The sequence below is a fragment of the Lethenteron reissneri genome, chromosome 35, assembly GCF_015708825.2.
Source record: "Lethenteron reissneri isolate LAM-NWPU_2019-01 chromosome 35, ASM1570882v1, whole genome shotgun sequence".
Taxonomy (NCBI): domain Eukaryota; kingdom Metazoa; phylum Chordata; class Hyperoartia; order Petromyzontiformes; family Petromyzontidae; genus Lethenteron; species Lethenteron reissneri.
The window spans coordinates 152,236-176,710 of NC_083813.1; the positions used below are offsets into that span (position 1 = coordinate 152,236).

Here is a 24,475-nt window from a genome sequence, read left to right on the forward strand (position 1 = left end):
TCCAGTTTTTTTCCTCCACATTTAGAATCAGCATCACGCGTTTAGAGAATATGGCTGTTAGAAATGTTCACGTGACAAGCCACTTCGTTGCGCTATAGTTTGTAGCCTGGTCGCTTCTGAAAAATAACTATATACAGTAGAATCTCTGGTCACGAACGCTTCTGACCATGACCAAATCGGGTTCCGACCAAAAAATTCACAATTTTTTAATCTGGTCACGAACACATACTTGGGTGGCGATCAAACACGGCCGCGGCCGATTTCCCCTTCCGCGCCATTTTTTTGTTGAATTACACAAAGCGTAACAGTTATGTATGTAACTTTTGTTTTATAAAATTCCTAGTAAGATATTAATTTTGTGAGTGTAGTCATACCCCTCCCCCCTCATTCAAGCCGTAATTTAGAGAGCGAAAGCGCTGAGTACGTAAATCGCTAACATAAGAACCCGTTAATCTCTTCTCGCATCATTCCTACGATGATGCGGTGAAGTAAACATTCATACGATATTACGGTGAATGCTTCCAAAAACAATACTGTACCCAAATATTAATAATAATAATAGTTCAATTTGTAACCCGCGCAAATTTGCAGATGTAGTGGCCGCAACTCAGAGGCGCGGAGCCAAGCTCAGAGTCGCTCAAAAGCATGATTGTAGAGGTGAGTTTTTAAGTCTCTCTTGAAGGAGGCGATTGAGGTGATGCTGCGAATGTGCAGAGGGATATCGTTCCAGACTGTTGGGGCTGCCACCGAGAAGCGGCGCATAGACATGATCATCCTGGATCTTGGTATCAAGAGGAGGTCGTGAATCGCGCTGCGCAGGCATCTGCCGTGTTCTGAGCTGCAAGTTGTCAATAATGAAGAAAGGTACGGCGGGCAGGCAGATATGAAGGCATTGTGGCAGAGGCAGGCGGTCTTGTATGTGACCCTACTGGCGATAGAGAGCCAGTTGAGAGCACGGAGACAAGCTAGTGAGTCAAGACGAGGATGAGTGTGGGCAATGATGACGCGTGCTAGGTTATTTTGTAGTCTTTGAAGTTTCTTTAGGTTGCCAGCGGAGGTCCGGACTAGGACGGAGTTGCAATAGTCAAGGCGAGACCCAACTATGCAACATGCCAATGTGTTGGCAATTTCAGTATAAATGAGAGGACGTATGTGTCTAAGAGCCTTCAGGTGAAAGTTATATGAGCTGATGATATGGTTGGTTTGACGGTCGAAGGATAAAGTTGAATCTAGGATGACACCGAGGTAGCTGAAGTGGTCGGTGAACTTGATGCTGTGACCGAAGATGTGTATGTGTGTGGGGAGTGCTGCTGAATTGAGACGTTTCTTGGTACCTAACATAATGGCCACTGACTTTTTCGGATTAAGGGCTAGGTTGTGTGCAGTGAACCATTGTTGCACGGCGGTGGTACATTCCGAGAGCCTCTCGAATCCAGATGTATTGCTAGAATCGATGGCGGTGAATAGAAACGTGTCATCCGCGTATGAGTGATGCTTAACACCAAAGCTTGCAATGAGCCGGCCGATCGGGGAAGTGTAGGCTGTGAAGAGCAGAATACCTAGAACAGAGCCCTGGGGAACCCCGCATAATGCTGTTGTTTCAGGCGATGTGAACATGCCCACCCTGACTGAAGATTGCCGGTCAGAAAGGTACGAAACTATCCACTTGAGTGCTGAGCCGCATATACCGAAGTCGGATTTCAGGAGGGAAGTAAGGAGCGAATGGTTGATGGTGTCGAAGGCTGACGAAATGTCCAGACTTACAAGTGCAACAGTTAAGCCGGAATCAATGATCGTTAAAATGTCATCGAGCACTCTAGTGAGTGCTGTTTCTGTGGAATAGTTTTGACGGTAAGCTGACTGGAGCAGCAGTAGTTTGCGGAGGAGGTGATGTGTGGTTTTAGCTGGGCGAGGGCTAGTCGTTCAAGGAGTTTAGAGAGGTTCGAGAGGTTAGTGATGGGACGATAACTAGATGGGTCATCCGGATCTAGACTTGGTTTCTTTAACAAGGGAGAAACCAGGCCAGGTTTGAGGTTGGACGGAAAACACCCAGAAGAGAAGGAGGCATTTGCGATGTTCCTGATCATGATGGCGAGTTCCGGAGCACATTGCTTGAACAAGGAACCTGGGAGCACGTCGAGTGGAGATGACTTCAAATGAAGTGATTCAATTAAAGAGAAAACGTCTTTTGTAGACACCGGCTTTAGCGTAATTAGAAGAGAGTCTGGGTTAGTGCTTACAATTTTAGGTACCATGAGCGGGGTACAATGGTGCGATGTGTCGGTAGACGTGCACGAGTTTGCGACGGTGATTAGCTTATTGGTGAAGTAAGTATTAAAAGAGATGGCAAGTTTCAGTGAGGCAAGGGGATCGCTAAGGTGAGGGACCATGGTGCTACCAGGATGTAGAAGATCTTTGAGGGTTTTCCATAGAATGCGCGGTTTTCCGGTTGCTTTTTTGATGCGTTCCTCAATGTAGGAGGAACGTGAGACTAGGATCAGTTTGTTAGTTTTCCTGCAGGCGACTCTGTAAGCAAGTCGATCAGCAGGTAGACCACTGCGGGACACGATACTTTCAAGGCGCCTCCTGGTTCGCTTAGCAATGATGGCATCTCTTGAGAGCCAGTGAGTGTCGTGGGAAGACTGCCTAGCGGTTCGTGATTTTAAAGGAGCTAGTTTGTCTAGCGCCGCCCTCATGTCAGCTTCTAGTTGGAGAGCGCAGACGGTTGGATCCGATGATGGGGATAACATTGAAAGCGAATTTGCAAGGAGGTGACGAAAAGCAGAAAATTCGATACCCTTAAAATTACGCAAGTTGCGGGTGAATTTGATGGTGATTGGCTTGGGAAATTGGAGGAAAGAAAGTATGAGGCGGTGTTCGGAGTAACCAGTTTGGAAAACTCCCAGTGCAGTGATGCGTCGGTGCTGGTCAGGTTCCAGAACCAGGTCGAGCATGCTCTCAACGTTTGTTGACGAAGCTCTGGTGGGGCCTGAGTTTGTGATGACCAGGTTATGGCAGGCCAAAGTTGACTCAAGGTGACTATCGATGGAGGCTGGGGTATTGCCGGGGCAATTAAAGTCACCTGTAAGCACGAGCCTGTGAGATGGGTTAGGAATCAGATATAGGAATTCCGAAAGCTCATTTAAGAAGGTGTTGATGCTGCCATCTGGAGGGCGATAGATGGAAATGATGGAAAAGCACTCGTTAGTAGTAAGGGATACGGACTGGACCTCGAAGGTGGCAGGAGCCATTGGTAGATAGAGCTCTTTAATTTTCAAGTGAGCATTGTAAACGACCGCTAAGCCACCACCCCGCTGGTTAGTTGCGCGAGGTTTATGAAGAACCTTGTATCCTGGGGGCGCAACTTCCAGAGAGATGGCTGGCGGGGAGTCTTGCCTGCACCAGGTCTCAGTGATGAGCAAAAGGTCGATGTGGTGGTCCGAGATGGTGTCGTGAATCAGGGCTTATTTATTGGTGATGGAGCGTGCGTTGAGTAGGCCGAGGCGGATGTGTGAAGGTAGATGTGAAGATCCGTGCAGGTGAGGCATCGAGGGAATAGAGGAGTTGGCTGGTTCGAGGTCGACCTGTGAACGGCGGCCCCTACCACCTCTGCAACCACGGTGCCGATGCAGTCTCCGACGTTGACCTCGGAGAAGCCCAAGGACAGAGAGCATCCTCAAGATCGTGGGTTCCAGGTGCAGATGATGAAGAGATGGTGCATGTCGTAGCCCTATTATATCAGCCCGTGCTGCACCGATGGTGCTGATGAAGGGGCCCAGATTCGGGTGGACTCCAATCAGCGGCTCTGCTGCCCTGAGCAGCAAGTCAAGGTGGCGTTGTCCAAGCTCCACACTGTCAGCAAGCACTTCCCCGTACGTAGCGGATGCAAACACGCCCGTGTAAACACACGTTGAGCGCGTACACGGGCGTACAGAACCACGCAGGCGGGGCGTACAATGGAGCAGCCAGAAGAACACGAGGTCTAGTGGATTGGCTGACCACGCACTGTGCTCCAGCTCGCAGGTGATGCAGCAGGATGGACGAACCTCGCAGAGCTCCCGTTCACTGGTGGTGCTGGGCAGCAGGCAAGCCAACTCTCTCGTGTTGAGGAGATGACAGTCTGCTCGCGTTCCCACTCGCTGATGGTGGTGAACATTGGACGGAGCACGTAGATCTCCCACTTGCTGGCGATGCTGGGGCACGCCAAGCTCACACTCGCTGATAGAGGAGGAAGAGGTGCCTTGTGATGACGTTGCTGGTAGAAACCGTACCCGGGGCCGCTGTTAAGCCGCGCCGCATGAACAATACAGCCAGCGTCCTCCAGCTTCGTGAGTCGAAGCAGCAGGCCTCGTTTACTCGCACTGCCCAACAGCTGTGCGATGCGGCAGTTTAGGCGGGTTGTGTGACACTGCAGTAAACGACATTTGTCAGCTGTTGTAGCGCCGCGAGGCGTGTGCAGTGAACACGGAGGCGGGCGGGTTTGGGTGCAGGGATCTGCCGCCACCCAAAACTCGGGCGACGCCAAAGTAATAATGAAAATAATGAAACAAAATAAATTATATGAAAAATGTAATGGAAGATGAAAGTAAGAAGAGCGGTGGTGAGTGAAGAAGGACGAGGGTAAGGTACGAGGTGTGGTTACGGTTGATAAACTGTGAGAGCGATCCGGGACTGCAGCCAGCTGCGGCGCTGTCAACTTACTTTCAATAGAAACATGAATTGCTCATACGAATATTCTCTCTCTCTCACAGTAGCAGACGAAACAATCATCTTGTTGAACAATTCTAAACCTTGCCGCGGCAATGTTAGTTTTCTCTGTTGTTCAAGGTTTTCTCAGTGTTATTCAATGTTTTTACATTTAGTTTACTATTACACTGAATTTTATGGCATAATTAACTATTTTTGTCTTAAAAATCTTTAAAAAACAATATTTATATACAGTTCGTAGGAGTCTGGAACGGATTAATTGTATTTACATATAATCCAATGGGGAAATCAGGTTCGAGTCACGACCAAATCGGGTTGCGACCAAAGTTATGGAACGAATTATGGTCGTGACCAGAGGTTCTACTATAGCTCAGTGGGCCTTACCTGGAAAAAATACATTTGTTTATGGCCCTCCAAAGCATACACAAACAATATGCAACACTTCAGTTATATAGAAACAAACAAGGGCATTCAAATGGGAAAATGCTGGTAACTCATTTACCATTCTAGTCGTAGTTCAATAACCTTGATGCAGCCCTGGGCACGTTGCTCCCCCCCGGGCTGCGGGAGCCCCCCTGGCGATGCTGCTGCTGCCACTGCTGCCACCGCTGCTGTGTGATCCCAATTTAGTAATTTGCAGGTAATTTTTCAGCATTGGGATGTTTGGCCAATACTGGTTTACATTGTGTGATTGAAACCCTTGTAGAGCAGGGGGAGAACGTGCAAACCGCACACAGAAAGTCGCCCGAGTCAGACCCAGGTCATTCTCGCTCTGCCATCCTGCCGCCCAACCTAAGACCGGTCATAACTGATGATGTTTGCTAAAAACGCCACACTCTGACGTCACCGAACGTCGCCGGGCATGCGTGAAGGACGTTTCCACTCGGCTTATCTCCTGTGTGTGTCCGATGCAAATAGCTGTCATATGAAGTCGGCGAGCGGCTCCCAGCTGCAGCAGGTGGATGAGACCCTGGATAAGAGGTCGCTCATTCCCATGGAGGCCACCAGCATGAGCCGGGACCCGGGACGACCAGGAGTCAGGGTGAGTCTCCCAGCACCAACCACATCGATTAGCACGGTTGGCTACATACGGTGCGAAAGAAGTTCAACATGCATACAACGGGTGAAGAGGTAGCCCATGACATCGCTCCGTGCCGTCACTTCTACCAGAGCCACGAGGGAATCTGACAAGATTTCAAAGTTCTGTGTGTGTATGTTCACTGGTTTTTTCCCATAACTAAAAAAAACAAAGTAACTAGTATTGGCCAAACTTCTCAAAAGCTGAAAATTACACTTCAAATGACTTGATTTGGATTAGACAAGAACATCGTGCCTTACTGCTAAAACGTGGCAGTAAACAAGCTCGGTAATATTAATGGTAATTAACGGGAGAAGCCGGAGGAACACCCACGCAGGACAGGGGGAGAGAGAGCACACAAACTCCACATTGAATGGCTCCTGAGTCGGGAATTGACGCTGTGCCACCACCCTGCCGCTCCTTGGGCGGCTCCCTCGCAGAGGGGTGGCTCCCTCCTGCAGGGGCGGCTCCCTCGTAGAGGAGCGGCTCGTCGCTCCCCTGTAGACAAGTGGCTCGTCACTCGCATGGCCGCACCGCCCGCGGTGCTGTGACGGTTCGTGTTGTGTGCAGGCGGGCACCACGGGAGCAGCCACCGCCGCGGTCCTCCGAGACGACGAGGAAGAGGCTGCGGACGGCTCCTCCTTGTCCACGAAGAGCCAGCCCAGAGGGCCGTGCAACAGCGCCGACTCTGCGCAGAAGCCTGCCGCTCGCGCCAAGGCCACGATCACCAGCTACTTCCAGCCGTCGTCCAGAAAGAGGTGACGCACAGAGGGGGCCGCCGAGCTGCGGCATTGCGCTACGTGGCGCGGTGGTACCGCCCGTGCCTCCCAACACGAAGCCCCTGGGTTAGATTCCCGACTCGGGCACCTTTCTGTGGAGTTTTTATGTTCTCTCCCCCGTTCTGTCGAGGTTTCCTCCGGGTTATCCGGTTTCCTCGCATAGCTACAAAGATGTACAATGCAAACGGTATTGGCCAGACATCCCAGTGCTTAAAAATTACTTGAAAATTACTCAATTGGGATCGCACACTGCAACAACATCGCCCACTACTGAGAAAACTTGCCAGGACCTACCTGAACAAGAGTCTTGAGACTCAGCGAGGCTCCCCTGTGTAAATAAGTGTACGAATAATAAATCCCTTTGGGGCCAATAAAATGAGCACCACTTTGTGGGCAACTCAACAGCACGTGTCCTGTGGACAAACAAGCCCCAGCCATAGGAATATGTAATTTCCACCACTGGCCCCAAGCAGCAGGTGAGTCATTGAGGCACCTTCGATTTGCACGGTTGGCTACGTACGGCGCGAAAGAAGTTCAACGTACACACGTATGTACGATGGTGGCATAGAATCGTGTTGGGCAGGGTGGCTGGCTCAGGCTAGCGCCGCCGTCGCGGTCTCGCGCAGAGCTCGCCACGCCGGCACCGACGGCGACGACGAGGGCTCCGCGGTGCCCCCCAAGGTGTCGAGAGCGGCGGAGCAGCCCCCCCCCACCCTGACGTGGCCGGAGTCCGGGGATCGCACTTCCCGCACCTGCAGCCTGCCCACACAGCCATACCCAGGTAGTCCTCCTGCCATGGGCGCCTCACTGTGCATGAGCCCCCCACCTGCAGCCTGCCCACACAGCCGTACCCAGTAGCGCGCCGCGCGCCTGCCGTGTGGCACGCCCCCTTTCCCCTCCTCTCCACGCCTGGCCGCTCTTGGCCGACATTCTTGCGCTGTGTTCCGCGTTGAAGCGGCGCTGACAATTCGCCTCCTTCCCCTGTCTCTCCCTCTACGTAAAACAAACACGTGCCTTTTACGCATCCCATCAGCCACGCGGCCTCCTCTGGTAGTGCCTAATCTCACAGCAGCTTTAGCTCAAAGCAAGCCTGGTTGTGCTATTGAGACGCTGAATGTCAAAACCGGTCCAGAGTTTGCTTTGCTTGAACCTATGCTGCTGCAATTATGTATTCCTAGAAGGCCATGTGGCTGGTGGGATGTGTAAAAAAATGACGTAAAGACACGAATACGAAGGAGGCGTATCGTACGTCTCATTTAGTCGCTTGTGTTCTGCAGAAGCACGCCGATGATTATTTTGTGCTTCAAGGTGGAGATGCCCAGCACGAATGTGAGGATCGCACCACATGCCTTTGTGTAGACAACGGAACAAGAGGGGAGGACTCGCATCAGCCGGCTCCCCCAAAGACGACTGCGGGGACACCCAGGACCCCAGCGGGCGAGCTTGGTGCGCGGGGAGGAAACGCGGAAGGCGTGCCGGCACCGGTGAGGCCGGTGCTCGGGGCGTGGGTGGAAGAGTTCCCGCGGCATCGCAGTGCACCAGCGTCTCGCTCTGCGCCAGCACCTCTGTGTGCCACGCAGCTCACGGTGCTGGTGGAGTTGCTGAGCGTGAGGCGCACGCTCGCTGTGCTCCGTGGCCCCTGGGCCCCGAGTGCGTGCGGCTCCACACGGGCCCTGCCACCGCCTCCCTGTGGCTGTGCTGCCCCGGCGGCCGTGCTGCCCTTGGCCCGTGACACGGCACTGCGGAGGCAGCAGGGAGCGTTGGCGGATCACACGCACACGAGTTCGTGAAACACACACGGGCTCGTGAAACACGCACGAGGTCGTGAAACTCCCAGCCTACCCTGGGCCTCGAGGTCTCCAGCTCCTGGCTTATGACCAGGATATGCTGGCAGTACAACTAGCGGGTTAATTTACATCTGTACAGCGAGGTAAGTGTTACCCATCTAGCACGCTTGGGTTTACTCCGCGTTCTCCGGTTTTCTCCCACGTGTGTGAACTCTCGGGCATGGAGTTGGGCAAACATCCCAATATAGGACCACAGATCTTGGGCAACTGTTGGCACAGATGCTGGCTGCCTTCCTGCTGCTTCCAGAAACTGTGCAGCGCGTTACATTTTCTTTTGTTGTTGATTTTTAAGTGTCCGTCTTCAATGGTGAAGCAACGTCACTGTGTAGGACACTCAAGTAACTATCGTCTGCCCAGGATGAGTAATAAAAATATGCTAGGGCACCGCTCATTAGTGCACACCTCATCTCAGCTTCATCTCGGCTTCATCTCCGCTTCATCTCAGCTTCATCTCAAGTCGTCCAATGCAGAAACTGGCGTCTGCCATGGGAATTAAACTAAAACTAAACTATTTTTTGTTTAAAGGTAAGGCCTACTGATTTATATAGCTCTTAATTAAAAAGCGACTTGGCCACAAATGATAGCTCAATGAATTGGCTTATCGCGTGGAAATCTATAGCAGCCACATACTCTTAAACACGTGATGTTGATTCTAAATGTGGAGGGAATGACTGGAGGACCTGGAGAAAAATCCACACGACCACGGGAAGAACATGCAAACGGCAAAATATACAGGCTTCAGGGTCGGGATCGAACCCACAACCTCCTGTATACAAGGCGAGGTAGTTAACATGTTGCCACCCCTGGCTCAGCGGTGGAGTTGGGTGCTGCCATGTTGTTCATCGGTGCGGGGAGCCTCTGACTGAGCAGGGAGCCTCTGACTCTCTGCAGGGTCCCCCACCTGACAGCCGATTTGTGTTCACAGTCGGAACAGAGTCACACGCAGACGACGGCGACAAAGAAGAAGAAGGGCTTTGAGGAGTTTGCCATGGAGGAGCCGAGCGAGGAGGGGGAGACGCAAGAGGGAGCTGGCGGCCCAAGCGCAAAGCGGAGGAGATGCGCGGACTCCCCGCCTGTGAAGCAGGAGCCTGTAGTGGTGAGACGCCTCCGCACGCGAGCCCCCCCATGGCCGCTCCACTCTCAAGGAGACCTCCGTGGTTAATCTGCATTGTGTGGGTGTACGTACGTTGAACTTCGCACCGTGCATAATCGGAGGTCGTGCTGTAGGGTCTTGCGTCAAACTCGGACTCGCGTCCAGCAGAGAGTCTCCTTGCCTATAAACATCCGGCAGTTCGACAGCATTGGTTCAAACCAGCCTGGCTGCTGATGAGCCGCTGAATGTCGAAATCGCTCCAGATTTTTTTTGTCTTGAGCCAATGTTGATGAAATTGTGCACTCGCAGAAATCCGTGTGACTGATGGAATGTGTAAAAAAAACGTTTTATGTGGAGGGATAGAAATACAAGGCGAAATGGTGTTGCTGATGGCGGCGGTGTTGATGGCGGCGGTGTTGATGGCGGCGGTGTTGATGGCGGCGGTGTTGATGGCGGCGGTGTTGATGGCGGCGGTGTTGATGGCGGTGGTGTTGCTGGCGGGGGTGTTGATGGCGGCGGTGTTGATGGTGGCGATGTTGATGGTGGCGGTGTTGCTGATGGCGGTGTTGATGGTGGCGGTGTTGATGATGGGGGGTGTTGATGGTGGCGGTGTTGATGGTGGCGGTGTTGATGGTGGTGGTGGTGGTGTTGATGGTGGCGGTGGTGGTTTTGCTGATGGTGGTGTTGCTGTGCGCGTTGCTCGAGGCCGGGGACCCGGAGGATGTGACTGCCCCCACGGCGCTGCTGCTGTGTGAGTTCCGCTCCCTGGTGCTGGCCAGGCCCACCGCCTCCCCCCACGCGGGGCTCCTGGACACCTCCACGCTGCCCAGCGGCACCCCCCGCAGGAACTTCAAGACATTCAGGAAGGTGAGCGCGCCCGAAGGAGCCAGGGCGCCTCCGGTGTGGGACGGGTGGAGTTCGTCGCACGCCCGCGTCCAAACGTACAGGTGTCACGGTGGCAAGGAAATGTTATCTCCCTTGCCTGGTGCGCAGGAGGGCATGAGTTTTATCCCAGACCCAGGGGATCGATGCCTGTTGTAAATTTCGAGGTCTCGTGTTCTCTCGCCTTGGTGGTAAAGCTCCCAGTGGCTTCCTAATATTGGAAGGAAGAACGTTCCAGACGGCCGCAGAAGCACATCTGAAAATGCGCGATGCAGTGATCGTCATTGTTCGATGGTTAGCCAAAAGCTGTTGTGAGGATGACTGGAGTTTGCGTGCTATTAGTTTGTTCCTTCATGAGATCAGCAAGGTATTGTGGTTCATTTGTGGCAAGCACTTTGTGTGGAATGAGTGCGACCTTATAATGTATTTGTTCGGCAACCGGCCATCACCGGACGGACACGATCGGACCTTGTAGTAAAATTAACACGAGGGAAGGCGCCGGCTGCTGTGTTTCACAGACAGTCTGCGGCCGCTACACAGTCGAGGGTGGTGTTGCCGTGTGCGATCCCAATTGAGTCATGAGCACGTCATTTTGCACCATGACGCCAACATGTAGCAGGCCACACTTTCCGTAGAAACCGTGAGATCTCGAAGGTCCACCGCGAAGCAGCCCGTGTGGAGTATTTTACAGCGCCCGCAGTAGTAACCAGGGCGAACCGTCGGATTTGAACCACGAACCTCTGAAACAAGAGGTGAACACGCTGCGGCCACGGCGTCATCATCGTCGGTAACGTGAGGGAGCGCGGTCGATCGTGCGGCGTGCAGGCCGCCCGCAGCGTCACGTCCACGCTGCCTCGCGTCGTCATCGCCGTCTCCGATTTGTACCACCATGAGGAGGAGACCGACGACCACGCCTGGATAGAGGTGACTGGAGGAGCAGACACGGGGACGTGGCGTTGTGGGGGACGTGCGGGACGTGGTGGTGTGGGGGACGTGGTGGTGTGGGGGACGTGGGGGACGTGGTGGTGTGGGGGACGTGGGGGACACGGTGGTGTGGGGGACACGGTGGTGTGGGGGACACGGTGGTGTGGGGGACGTGGTGGTTTGGGGGACGTGGTGGTGTGGGGGACGTGGGGGACGTGGTGGTGTGGGGGACGTGGGGGACACGGTGGTGTGGGGGACGTGGTGGTGTGGGGGACGCGGTGGTGTGGGGGACGCGGTGGTGTGGGGGACGCGGTGGTGTGGGGGACGCGGTGGTGTGGGGGACGCGGTGGTGTGGGGGACGCGGTGGTGTGGGGGACGCGGTGGTGTGGAGGACGCGGTGTTGTGGGGGACGTGGGGGACGCGGTGATGTGGGGGACGCGGTGGTGTGAGGGACGCGGTGGTGTGGAGGACGCGGTGTTGTGGGGGACGTGGGGGACGCGGTGATGTGGGGGACGCGGTGTTGTGGGGGACGTGGTGGTGTGGGGGACGCGGTGGTGTGAGGGACGCGGTGGTGTGGAGGACGCAGTGTTGTGGGGGACGTGGGGGACGTGGTGGTGTGGGGGACGTGGGGGACGCGGTGATGTGGGGGACGCGGTGATGTGGGGGACGTGGTGGTGTTTGGGGGACGTGGTGATGTGGGGGACGTGGGGGACGCGGTGATGTGGGGGACGCGGTGATGTGGGGGAGACGCGGTGGTGTGGGGGACGCGGTGTTGTGGGGGACGTGGTGGTGTGGAGGACGTGGGGGACACGGTGGTGTGGGGGACGTGGGAGACGCGGTGGTGTGAGGGACGCGGTGGAGTGGAGGACGCGGTGGTGTGGGGGACGCAGTGTTGTGGGGGACGTGGGGGACGTGGTGGGGTGGGGGACGTGGGGGACGTGGTGGTGTGGGGGACGTGGGGGACGCGGTGGTGTGGGGGACGCGATGGTGTGGAGGACGCGGTGGTGTGGGGGACGCGGTGGTGTGGGGAGACGCGGTGGTGTGGGGGACGTGGTGGTGTGGGGGACGTGGGGGACGCGGTGGTGTGGAGGACACGGTGGTGTGGGGGACGCAGTGTTGTGGGGGACGTGGGGGACGTGGTGGTGTAGGGGATGCGGTGATGTGGGGGACGCGGTGGTGTGGGGGACGCGGTGTTGTGGGGGACGTGGGGGACGTGGTGGTGTGAGGGACGCGGTGATGTGGGGGACGTGGGGGCCGCGGTGGTGTGAGGGACGCGGTGGTGTGGGGGACGTGGGGGACGCGGTGGTGTGAGGGACGCGGTGGTGTGGAGGACGCGGTGGTGTGGGGGACGTGGGGGACGCGGTGGTGTGAGGGCCGCGGTGGTGTGGAGGACGCGGTGGTGTGGGGGACGTGGGGGACGCGGTGGTGTGAGGGACGTGGTGGTGTGGGGGACGCAGTGTTGTGGGGGACGTGGTGGTGTGGGGGACGCGGTGATGTGGGGGACGTGGGTGAATTGGGGACGTGGGTGCAGCGGGGGACGTGATGATGTGGGGGACATGGGGGCACATTTGTCAATAACAACACTGTGGCCTTAAAAAGGAAAACTATCCAATCGGTGACATGTCTTGTCATGGTGCTTCTTTTGCACAGTGGACAGAGAGACCAGAGTGGCAGTTTGGGCTGTGAAGGGTCGATACCCAAAACGTAGTCTGTTAGTTTTTGTGAGACCACAGTGTTGCAATTGACGAACGTGTTGAGTTGTTTTTGTTAACTGCCCTTGTGCACCGCTGCCAAAGCAGCAGCAGCACCATCACCAGATGGTTTAATACGTCTTGGGGAAGTGTGCAGCGTTATCGTACGTTTGTGCATTCCGTTTGGCGTGCCCCATGATTTTCTGTCATGTCGCCTTGTGCAGGAGAGTCAAAGAACCCAGGAGGAAGTCTTAGCGGACAATCTGTTTGGGTGAAAGGGCGTGCAGCAACTGCACATCTCACCGGTCGCCACCTCTTGGTAATCTTTGATGGTGGCTGTTGGCATTGTGCCATTACCCCACTCGAAGGTCTCACGGTGAGGCCTGTGCCACTTGGGCCAGAGGAGTTTGGTTTATTTCGTTTGAACGAGTTGAGAACTCGAGAGACCAGCATGAGCCTCGTTTGTGACACGACACACTTGGGTCAACTTAATGGCAAAAGGAAGCACGCAAAACCGTGAAGCAGAGATCTTAAGCTAAAAACACCAAATAGAAATCTGAGCACAAACACCCGCGTCAAGAAGAAAACGGTGCCGAGACATATTAAATACATTTCCTGAAACAAAGGTTTGCTCAAACGACGTTTATAAACCATAGTAAAGTTAAGTTACAGACATGAAGAATGTGGCCCTTGAAGGTCTTGAACAGGAGATGAGTCTAAACTTAATTTTAACTAAAATATTCTTATTTTACCAGGTCAGGCCTACTGAGCCAAACAACTATTTTTCCAAAGCGACATGGTCACAAATGACAGCTCAAAAAAGTGGTTTATCTTGTGGAAATTTATAGCAGCCAATTACTCTAAATGTGTGATGTTGATTCGATATGTGGGGGGAAAAACCAGAGGGCCTGGGGAAAAGTCTACGCGACCACGGTGAGACACGCAAACTCCAAAAATACATATCTATGGGACCTTTTTTCCAGTATCAAAAATTATTTAAAATAAGAATATAGGTTTAAAGCTTTCGTGACTGCAGGGATTCATCTTCTTGGTTCTTTCGGTAAAGTCACGTAGAAAGGAAGTAATAAAATAATAAAAATAAAACATAATAAAATAATTCTCACGACGTTTCGGCCACAACACAAGCAACCGTTCTCAGGTGAAACCAGGTCTGTCGTGACTTTACCGAAAGAACCAAGAAGAAGAAGAATATAGGTTTTACACTTTCTGGCAATGAAACAGGTATTAATATGTCCAAACACCAAATATAAACCTGAACACCTGTTTTGTTGCCAGAAAGGGTAAAACCTATATACTTATTTTTCATAATTTTGGATGCTGGGAAAAATGTATCTCATAGATATAACTTCTCGACCCGAGCAACAAGTGTTCAGATACTTTGTACTGTTCGCCTTTTGGCGTTCTCTGGTCTCACACTGGTGGTGAGACAAGGATTTAAAGTAGTCTGTCTTTGGTGTAGGCCAATCAGTTTCAAAGACAATGCCATATATTATCAGAGCATGTTTGCATATTTTGCCACAAGTATGTGTGAGTAATGCAGATGTCATGCCTTGGAAAAGGTATCTATCTGGTGTTTGATAATCTTAACACCTGTTTTATTGGCAGAAAGGGTAAAAGCCTATTCCCAAATATACAGCAGGCATCACTGTTGGGATCAAACCCACGACCTCCTGTATACCAGGCGAGGCAGTTAACATCTCATCATCGTGGTGCCCAGTCGGCAGCAGCCGTGTATTGGCTTCACCCCGGAGGGTTCCGTGACGAGATCAACTTCACAGCTGCTTTGTTTAGTCCTCTGGAGGCAGTCACGTTCAGGGAAACCCAACTGGGCAATTAGTGTTGTGCCATAATTGGAAGCCAGGGTGAACCTATCAAGTTGCTGACTGTGAAACACCCAGTAACTTCCCCGGTGGCTGCCTGGGTTCGAACCCAGTTGTTTGCAGCGGTGTCTCAGCGCTCCAATGCGGTTGTCAGCTCCACGACCACTTTTCATTTGTGCCACCGTTCAATTCCTGGCCAACGTCCAGATAAAGTTCACATCCGTAAACTTCCATAACACCTATTAGCATATGATGCCACCTTCACATCTGGCTCTCCACAACAGTACTAAAAGTCTTGTTACACTTCCCATCACCTGCACGGCTTTCTCGGGCTTCAATATTTTGTCTCATCACCAATAATGGCTTGCTTTAACACAATGGACTGTCCTTGCCTATAATGGCAGTTCACCATCAGGCCTGCTGATGAGGAACCGGCCCAAAGTTTACTTGCTTTGAACTAATGCTGCTGAAATTGTGCATCTCCAGGCCACGTGGCTGATGGGATGTGTACATTTTTTTAGTATTTGCTGCTATTAATGTGTAATGGGTTCCGGAGACACTTGTAGAGGTAACTTCTTTATTACAATACAACACTCCAACAGTCCTGATACTGTTACAGCCTAGGTACACAGCCTAGATACACTACTCTGGCTATGCTCTGGGGTCCTCCGGCTACAATTACCCTAGGGGGAGGCTAATCTGACCCGACCCAGCCAAGGTGCGGGTCTGGACTCTGGCTTCCTCGGAACTCGCCCTTACAAGGACGTAGAGCCGGGAGTCCCAGAGTCCCACCACTGGCCCTCACAGTGTCCCGGCCCTTACAAGGACAAGCGAGACGAGGGGGTCCAGGGTCCTACTCTGGCTGGTCTTGGGTCTTGAGCTACAACTGGCCCCGATCGGCCAGGGAGCTGCCCTTTTATGCCTCGTCCCCAACGAGGGGTGGGGTTGTGTGCGCCCCCCAGATATTCCACAGAGCACACACAGCCCCCCCCCCCCCGTTGGTGGCGCCAAAGGGCTTAACTGGCTGGGGTGCCTGGGATCCTAGCGCCTGGCGCCAAGGCTTATCTGCCTAGGATCCCAGAGTCCCCAGCAGCCCCTCCTCTCTTATGGCACTACAAATGTACACGTGATAAGCCACTTCTTTGAGCTATAATTTGTGATTCAGGTCGATTCTGAAAAATAACTACAATAGCTCAGTGGACCTTACCTGGTAAAATAAAAAGTTAATACTTATTTTTACGCGGCACCAGATGACAAGGTGGTGTCGACTGTTTATTTTGTAATAATGTTCCACGACACGGATAATTTTTGTGTAACTTGGCATGCTCCCATTAACGGCCCTGATTGCTCGGCATGCGCCGTCATTGTTTATTGACGGCGACTGGATTTCATGCTGAGTATGGCCGTCGGTATCACATGTGTACTGCAGGTCGTGCGTCCCAGCAAAGCGTGATGTGCGGAAGACTGGGGCGACTCCAGCCCCTCACGCCACCTGACCTGGGCCCGACTACAGAACGACTGGGAAAGGGGAGTCCGCCAAGACTTGGCGTTACTCTCGAGTCAGTAAGGGAGTTCGCAGAGGACTTACGGGCAGTCCGTTTAACTTGTAAGCCTATTGTGAAGGCAAAAAAAATAAGTCAATCCATAATTAAGGAAATAACGTTGACATGAATATTAAGCAACCACATTGTATCTCACATTCCCACAGCTTTGCCGTCTCACTTGGAATTTCTTGAACGTTTTCTCACATCAGACCTTCCCAGCCACAGGCTGCCAGGGTGGTACCAGCGTTGTCGTCGGGCCCTGGATCTCCATGCATTTCCTCCACTGTCCCCGCACCTTGAGTCTAACTAAACCCATAGCTTGTGACTGCTTGCATCTCTTTAGTTTTCTTGTGCACGTTAATATTATACAATACATGCAAAACTGTAAAATAATTGGAAATTGAGAAACTCACAAATCCATGCTCCTAATAATCCATCAATTCAAAAATCTGCGGTGCCCATACTGTTTGCAGCGGCTAATCCTGAAATTCCAAAACTCACGAGATTTCTTGGATCTTGCCAGGGCTGAAATCTCCAATATTCAAGTACATGGATTATAGGAAGGAAAACTCGTAAAATTCACGAGGCACCGTGATGGGATGGTTGTGTTAAAGCTGTGGCTTTTGAAGCCCACCATATTTTATTAACTAAAGGCCAGGCATAAGGACGACTCTTTAATACCAACTCATGGCAAGGTCTGGTGAGTAGTGAAGTCAATAAATTCATGTTCTCATGCTTCGTTGGGTTTCCAAGACTTATTTTCCACAATCGTGGATGCATGCACCACAGGGCCAATGGAATTCCCAAGGATGCCCTCCATCCAATTTCTTTCAGAACTGTTTCCCAGTGCCATTGAAAGTGTCACCACGCATTTTCAGATTAGAGCAGTGTTCATCACCAAGACCCCACAGGCCACCCCCAACCAACACACGTGAAAACCCAATGGTGTGAAGTGTGGCAGCCCTCACACTTGTTTTGACAAGAGCCTCCCCTTTTGAAAATTGGTGAACTTGCTGAGGCTCAGCTATCAAAAGTCGTTTGGCTTTCCTTAATAAAGCCGCTCATGCCCATGTGCTCTCCTGGAGAGAAACCTTTGGGTCCACCACTCTGCCCAGCCGTAGAACATCAGGCCATCAGCACCTGTTGCTGGCTGCTTGCTTACCCATGAAAGCCTGGCTGAACCTCAACTCTTCTTCATGAGTCCAGCCATGATTGCAGTGGGAATGCTAGTTGAGTAAATTTCAGATAATTTCAGCATTTACACAATTGCCCAATACCTAAGAGATTGTACATGCGGTTTTAGCTATGGGAGGAAACCCATGCAAACCAGGGACAACGCATTCTTCTGCACAGAAAGGCACCAGTCTAAAGTTAAACCCAGGCCGTTCTTGCCGACACACAATCACTGCTCTACCTTGCCCACAAAATTGGCTGCCGGCACTCTGCATCCGGGATTGCAACGACACAAATCAATCCACAAGTCAACTCAAGGCAAATATTTATTTAAATATTACCACTCAACATTAAGTTCCATGTCGAGTTCACAGCAAGTAGAATACAATCATGGTTGCTTTACATATTTTTAATATATATACCACTTGAGAACCTATTCTTGGTTCTTTTGGTAAAGTCACATAGAAGGGAAATAATAAAAAGAAAACATTAAATAAACATTCCTACTTAGCATTTGCAGATAGACATCTCCTAGAGGAATGTTTAGTCAATTCCCAAGTGTTGATATAAACACGCAGCCAGGTGGCTTGGCAATAGCCATCAGCTCAAGTTTGCAGGTTCAAATCCTGGTTGGGGGTTGACTCAGCCATAACTGGCTCAGAGCTATAAACAAGCACTACCCCAATGCTCATTTGAGCAGTAAATCATTGAAGCATCTTGTTGCACCAAGGAAACAATTGTGTTCCACCTGATGTACACAGCGCCTTCAATCACAGCAGCCACGCCCGGGTGAAATGCAGCCAACCGCAGGCTCACCTAGAAACAATGCAATGGAGACATTATTATTGCCACGATAAAGTGTTTGTTAAACAACGATTAGCAGGTGTCAAGATAGAGACGCCATCGTCACCAAAGCTGTCAATGCCCCCCACACAGTCTACTCCAATGCCGGTCTTATTATAAATTGTATCCATCAAACTATTGTTTACCATTAACTTTTTAAGAGACCTGGCCACAAATGATAGCCTAACAAAGTGGCTTATTCACGTGGAAACAGCCTGCCTCAGCAGCAGACCATGCTTTCCCACCTGATGACAGATGCTTGTGTTGCGCCCGAAACGTTGATTTATTTTATACCTACGTGACTTTACCGAAATAACCAAAGAGTATGGTCATTTATAGCCGTGAAACTCTAAATCCACGACATGTATACCAGGTGAGGAGGGAGTTAAAATCACCACTCTGGCACCCCACATCTCCATGCATTGCGACAGCACACTAACCAGTAAAGCAAACCCAATTCGAGTGTTAGGCGAGTATTCGCCCCATAACGTATACATGCCGCACTGCATTGGGTCACTTAGTGCCCATCCTCTGCACTGCGTTGCATAGCTCATGTTCAATGGTCAAGTTGTCCGACTTCGCAAACTTCCAAATGCCGTAGAGGGGCAGCACAACCGCCTGGCGGGCATCTAGAGTGAATCAAGCCATTTGCTCTCCGACAGAACTAAATCCTGCTGCTATGGCTTCAAGCAGCAAGAGGAACGCCTGTCGAGACAAGCTACCAGCAAGAGCTGGATATGAGGAAACAAGAGCTAAAAAATGCATCAACGTGTTTATTAAAAAGAGCACAGGCAGACTGGCCATTAGTGTCAGAAAGTCTCTCACCGTCTGGGAACAAGGGCTCTGGGTACCCAGATGCCGATGAGGAATGGAGGAAAGTGGCCAATGTTTCACACCCTGAGAATACAAGAGAACAACATCAGCGGTGCACAGGAAAACGGAAACCACGGAGTCCTGCATCTACCCTTGCTCAGAAGCAACAAGTAATCACAGGCAATCATGTGAAACACGGAATGCATATCAGCTCATCATGCAAGGGCAGCCCTTGGCTCTGCACTACTGTAGGGCGCTGCTCACCTGCTTGGGGGTCTCTGCGCATGCAGGCAACGCCAGGTGCCGCCCTGCACCATCTCACCGCAGCAGCGCCAACGAATCGTCCAGCTCCTGGCAGCTGTGGGCACAGGCAGGTGGTCACCACACGCATCCTTACAGTGAACACGTCCATGACAGCAGCGTGGAGGATCACGCGGCACCCTCTCGTTACCGTCACAAGCGTTCGCATCAACAGCGGCAGCAATCTCTACACACAAGTCCAAACCGCCTCCTAATCTGTAACATGGAAATCCAATTCCGATACACTATTACTATGCAAGTCATTGTCTGAATACACAAGTGATATCATGTTACTCAAATATATTGTGCTCCAGAGCAAATGGTCACATTCATCTATCAGGGACCAGTCTATTGAGAAGACAGCCACTGTTTACATCTCACAAAGTGCCACTTTTACTAACCACTGAAGGACAAGGCTGAGGGACCATAAAGGAACTATGCAGAGAAAGTGTGATAATTTTAAACAAACCACAACATTCACGGCCTCAAATCGCTCGACAGTGGAACACTACCGGATCCACGAGGACTTCATTTGAACAGAGATGGTCTGGGACTCCCTCAGGGCGGGGCAACTTAATGAACATAATTCTCCTCTGCTGCTTGAGCACAGGAGGTATATGTAGCAGGCCCGGTGACCGGCAGACTCACAACAGAGGCAGCCAGTGAATAAAGGCGCGCAGATTTCTTTGCGAGTGCTTTAGCATGTGGAGGAGACGCAAACCCCAACACATGACTCTAAGCCTCACGCGACAACTCTGGGACTGACGAGCCCACACGTGAGATAATCACGCCAACACCACGTCGTTACAGCAAGCGATGCTATCCGGGAATTTCCGTAGAGAAAACGGAGAAAAGTGATAAAAGTGTCGCCCAAAACCTGGAGCCTCACAGGAACAGTGTTGCCTCTGTAAATGTGTTGAAACCGACACGGCTAGAGTCGTTATTCACAACCTTGGGACCTTAAAACGAAAATGGATTCCAGTGGAATGAAGTCACCATTCATGCACCCATTGGCAACAGACGGGCACGGTGGTCTCAGTTACCACGTGGTCTAGATATTTGCACGTTTCAGTTTTCAATATTACGAGCGCTATGGAGACACGAACCCCACCACATGACTCTAGGCCTCACACACACCCACCCCCCCTATAGCTGCAGCTCCACACATGGAATCAGCCACAACAAAATCACATCAAGGCCACTAGGCCGAGGCCTTAAGTCAAAACATTATTTCCCTGCCCGGTAGCGAAAGCAGCAACAGTGCAACGCTGCGAACCTCCAAGTTTGCTCACCTCCAACTCAATGGCCAAGCAGCGTTTTCACAGGAACGTGCATTCAAGCAGCTTCCTGACGGAGGACCACGTGCCTGCGCATGAGAAACACATGCAGAATGTGGTCAGGCTTCCAATACCATCGTGTGTGCACTTTCTGCTGGTTGCAGTTCGTGCAGGAGAAGTTTGGCATATCAAGCATGCACTCTGTATTGATAGAGCAAAAACACATGAAGTGCCAAATAATAATGGAGGGGAAATGCATTCTGGAAATAAGCGTTATACGAGTATTGCTCTATCAGAAGACCCACCATCGCGTTCACAAGGATAATGTTATTGAACCTCAGGTCAGTTACCAAATGGACACCCATTCGACCACTTATCCATAGCAGAGCACAGAAAGCCACGAAACTGGAGGCCAACCATTATACAAGCTTAGGAAGTGACAGTGGCTGCATACTGTACGTAAACAAAGTCTCTTACCGTCTGGGAACAAGGACTCGGCATACCCAGACACCGATGAGGAACGGAGAAACGCGGCCGAGGGTTCACGTCCTGAAAGTACAAGGGAACGTCAGCGGTGCACAGGCAAACGCAACCGCAGGTGATCCGGCATCTGCCCTTGCTCAGAAGCAACAAGTAATCACAGGCAATCATGTGAAACACGGAATGCATATCAGCTCATCATGCAAGGGCGGCCCTTGGCTCGGTGCTGCAAAATTCTATAAAATCGGACACCGACGAAATCAGCGATCTGCCCATACAAGTCGGCGTGGTGTTGCCTGAAGGGGCGTGTCTTTGCCCATATACGGTCCGGTGGATCGTGGTAATTGTATAGATTTTGCTCAGTCGATCCGGCAAGCCAGCTCAAAGTCGATCGTACTTTGTGGGTTAATCGGTGTCGATCCCGTGCCAATAGATCCATGGATCGAGTGATCCCATAGGTTAGTGTAGCGTCGTGCGACACGCTCGCCTTATTTTGATTGGCTAATATCTGCGCTATAGGCGATTCCATCGAAGTAGTCCATCAACTGCGTTACAGCCCCAGTGCAGGGCGCCGCTCACCTGCTGGGGTCTCCGCGCGCGCAGGCGGCGCCAGGTCCCAGGCCTGCACCATCCCACCGCAGCCACGCCGACGACTTGTTCATAGCTTGTTTATAGCGCGTGGCGACTGTGGGCAGGCAGGGGGGGGGGTCAACCACACACCGGCGAGAGGAACAGGCCACACATTACAGTCCACCACCACCACGCAGACGGTGACGCTTGCCCGGGAAAGCCGCGGAGTCTCAAGACTCGCTGTCAGGAGGGTCCTTGCCAAGTGTTCACGCTTGGAACGATGTTTATCCGATGAGCTGTGAAGCTTTTTTTCACAGAGCAATTTGCCGGCTATTTCTCAGAATCAAGCTGTTTAGCTATTGGCGGAAACCCACCATGCAGCAAGGTGGAGTGAGAATACAAACTGCACAAATAAAAGTGCCCGAGTCCGGAATTTAACTCGGCCAACTTGTTGCGAGGCACGAGATGCCACCACCCTTCATTGTCAAGGGACAGTGGGCGTCGCGGTGGCTGTGGGCGTCGCGGTGGCTGGGAGATGGCAACCACCTCGCCCGATATGCAGGTCGTGGGTTTGATCCCGACCCTGACACCTGCTCCATGTTGAGAGCCTGCGTCTCTCTCCCCGTGGTCGCTTGGCCCTACGGGGTTTCCCCTCCACATTTAGAAACACGTGTTTAGGCTGCTATACATTTCCAAAGCCACTTTGAGCTATCACTCGTGACGAGGGCGCTTCTGAAATGTATCTACACAGCTCAGTGGGCCTTGCCTGATAAAATAAGTGTCGCTTTAGTTTATTGTAGCAGGCCCGGTGACCGGCAGACTCACGACAGAGGCAGCCAGTGAATAAAGGCGCGCAGATTTCTCTGCGAGTGCTTTAGCATGTGGAGGAGACGCAAACCCCAACACATGACTCTAAGCCTCGCGCGACAACTCTGTGAATTACGAGCCCACGTGAGATAATCACGCCAACACCAAGTCCTTACAGCAAGCGATGCTATCCGGGAATTTCCGTAGGGAAAACGGAGTAAAGTGATAAAAGTGTCGCCCAAAACCTGGAGCCTCATAGGAACAGTGTTGCCTCTGTAAATGTGTTGAAACCGACACGGCTAGACTCGTTATTCACAACCTTGGGACCTTAATACGAAAATGGATTCCAGTGGAATGAAGTCGCCATTCATGCACCCATTGGTCTCAGTTACCACGTGGCGTAGATATTTGCACGTTTCAGTTTTAAATATTTTATTCCGTTCATTTCCCCAAGCAAACCTCGCCGAATCTCAAGAATATTTTTCAGGAGGGTCCTGCAGGTTTCCCCAGAAGGGGCCAAGTTGCTGCTACGCACTAACATTTTTTGCGGGTAAATTTTTCAAATTGGGCAGATGTGGTCCATGACGCCGCCACACAATGGCCTCGCTCTCGAGAACGACGTCACGGAGTCTTTAACGTCCACCGTCATCAAATCGCCGCTACACCCCATGGTGTAGCACCCGCGGTGTAGCGGCCTCTGGGGTCGATCTGCCGTCTCCCCGCGACCACAAAGCGGCAACCGCGAGGCCACTGCCCACGTGGCATTGCTGCGCGGCAAACCGGTAACCGCCGGGTTTGTCGCGAGGTTTTCAAGCGGTTACCGGTTTTGTAAAACATTTTTATAACCCAACTAACCCCGCAGTGCGCTTGAAAGGCAATAACGCGCATTCACCAAGTTTCATTTTTAACCTCCCGAGCTTGAAACAATCCGCTTTGGGGTACACGGATTTTAAGTTGCGTTCTTACTGGGTAATCGTTTACAAAATAATCGTCCGCAGGTCTCGTCGAGACGGGGGGGGGCATCGGATTGCGGCTCTGGCGGGTAGGCCGCGCTCTGTGCCGGGGGGCGCGTCCTGGCGCGGTCCCCGGTGCTAAACAGATTCAGCAACTCCCGGACAGCAGCTCTAGATCACGGTGAAGGTCCACAAGGGCGCTCTAGCACACAGCACGGGGGGGGGGGGCTTCTCTCTCACCTCACCACGGCGCGTTCAGAGTCCTCGTGTCGCCTCGTATCCAGGCCGCGTGTACCCATGTCGCGTCTCTCGCCTCGTGTCTCCGTCTCTCTACCCTCGTCTCTCGCCCCGTGTCTCCCCTCTTCCAGTGTCTCTCTCCCAGCCCCCCTCTCAGTGTCCCCGTCGCAAAGAGAGCGTCTCCCCACGCGGCGATCCGTTTTATATCCCTCCCAGCACGCCGCGTGCGCGATGACGCCCATAGAGGGGCGTGTCGATGCCGCGTGCGCGATGACGCCCATAGAGGGGCGTGTCGATGCCGCGTGCGCGATGACGCCCATAGAGGGGCGTGTCGATGCCGCGTGCGCGATGACGTCCATAGAGGGGCGTGTCGATGCCGCGTGCGCGATGACGTCCATAGAGGGGCGTGTCGATGCCGCGTGCGCGATGACGTCCATAGAGGGGCGTGTCGACGCCGCGTGCGCGATGACGCCCATAGAGGGGCGTGTCGACGCCGCGTGCGCGATGACGTCCATAGAGGGCGTGCCGATGCCGCGTGCGCGATGACGTCCATAGAGGGGCGTGTCGATGCCGCGTGCGCGATGACGCCCATAGAGGGGCGTGTCGACGCCGCGTGCGCGATGACGTCCATAGAGG

General features: G+C 52.5%; 1 protein-coding gene, 1 long non-coding RNA gene and 3 other non-coding genes across 5 annotated transcripts in view; 1 reads left to right on the forward strand and 4 right to left on the reverse strand.

Annotated features, from left to right (window-relative positions):
- LOC133350778 (nibrin-like) overlaps nucleotides 1–17,121 on the forward strand; it is a 37,229-nt gene extending 20,108 nt beyond the window's left edge. The window contains exons 7-15 of the mRNA XM_061565503.1: nucleotides 5,626–5,749; nucleotides 6,356–6,543; nucleotides 7,191–7,345; nucleotides 7,924–8,048; nucleotides 9,337–9,507; nucleotides 10,210–10,371; nucleotides 11,212–11,310; nucleotides 13,226–13,320; nucleotides 16,272–17,121. Of these exons, the coding sequence (XP_061421487.1) occupies nucleotides 5,626–5,749; nucleotides 6,356–6,543; nucleotides 7,191–7,345; nucleotides 7,924–8,048; nucleotides 9,337–9,507; nucleotides 10,210–10,371; nucleotides 11,212–11,310; nucleotides 13,226–13,276 (1,075 nt within the window). The 3' untranslated portion in view covers nucleotides 13,277–13,320; nucleotides 16,272–17,121. The remainder of the gene's footprint in view (nucleotides 1–5,625; nucleotides 5,750–6,355; nucleotides 6,544–7,190; nucleotides 7,346–7,923; nucleotides 8,049–9,336; nucleotides 9,508–10,209; nucleotides 10,372–11,211; nucleotides 11,311–13,225; nucleotides 13,321–16,271) is intronic.
- A 751-nt stretch (nucleotides 17,122–17,872) lies between these two features.
- On the reverse strand, nucleotides 17,873–23,998 carry LOC133350779 (uncharacterized). Its single transcript, XR_009756105.1, has 7 exons — nucleotides 23,843–23,998; nucleotides 21,852–21,957; nucleotides 21,270–21,341; nucleotides 20,808–20,881; nucleotides 19,480–19,573; nucleotides 19,228–19,299; nucleotides 17,873–18,375 (listed from the first exon to the last, which is right to left on the reverse strand). It is a non-coding gene; the product is annotated as an uncharacterized LOC133350779 (long non-coding RNA).
- Nucleotides 18,969–19,113, reverse strand: LOC133351010 (small nucleolar RNA SNORA79). Its single transcript, XR_009756139.1, has one exon. It is a non-coding gene; the product is annotated as a small nucleolar RNA SNORA79 (small nucleolar RNA).
- Nucleotides 20,131–20,262, reverse strand: LOC133351009 (small nucleolar RNA SNORA3/SNORA45 family). The gene has a single exon (XR_009756138.1). It is a non-coding gene; the product is annotated as a small nucleolar RNA SNORA3/SNORA45 family (small nucleolar RNA).
- On the reverse strand, nucleotides 22,635–22,766 carry LOC133351008 (small nucleolar RNA SNORA3/SNORA45 family). The gene has a single exon (XR_009756137.1). It is a non-coding gene; the product is annotated as a small nucleolar RNA SNORA3/SNORA45 family (small nucleolar RNA).
- Nucleotides 23,999–24,475: the final 477 nt, after the last annotated feature.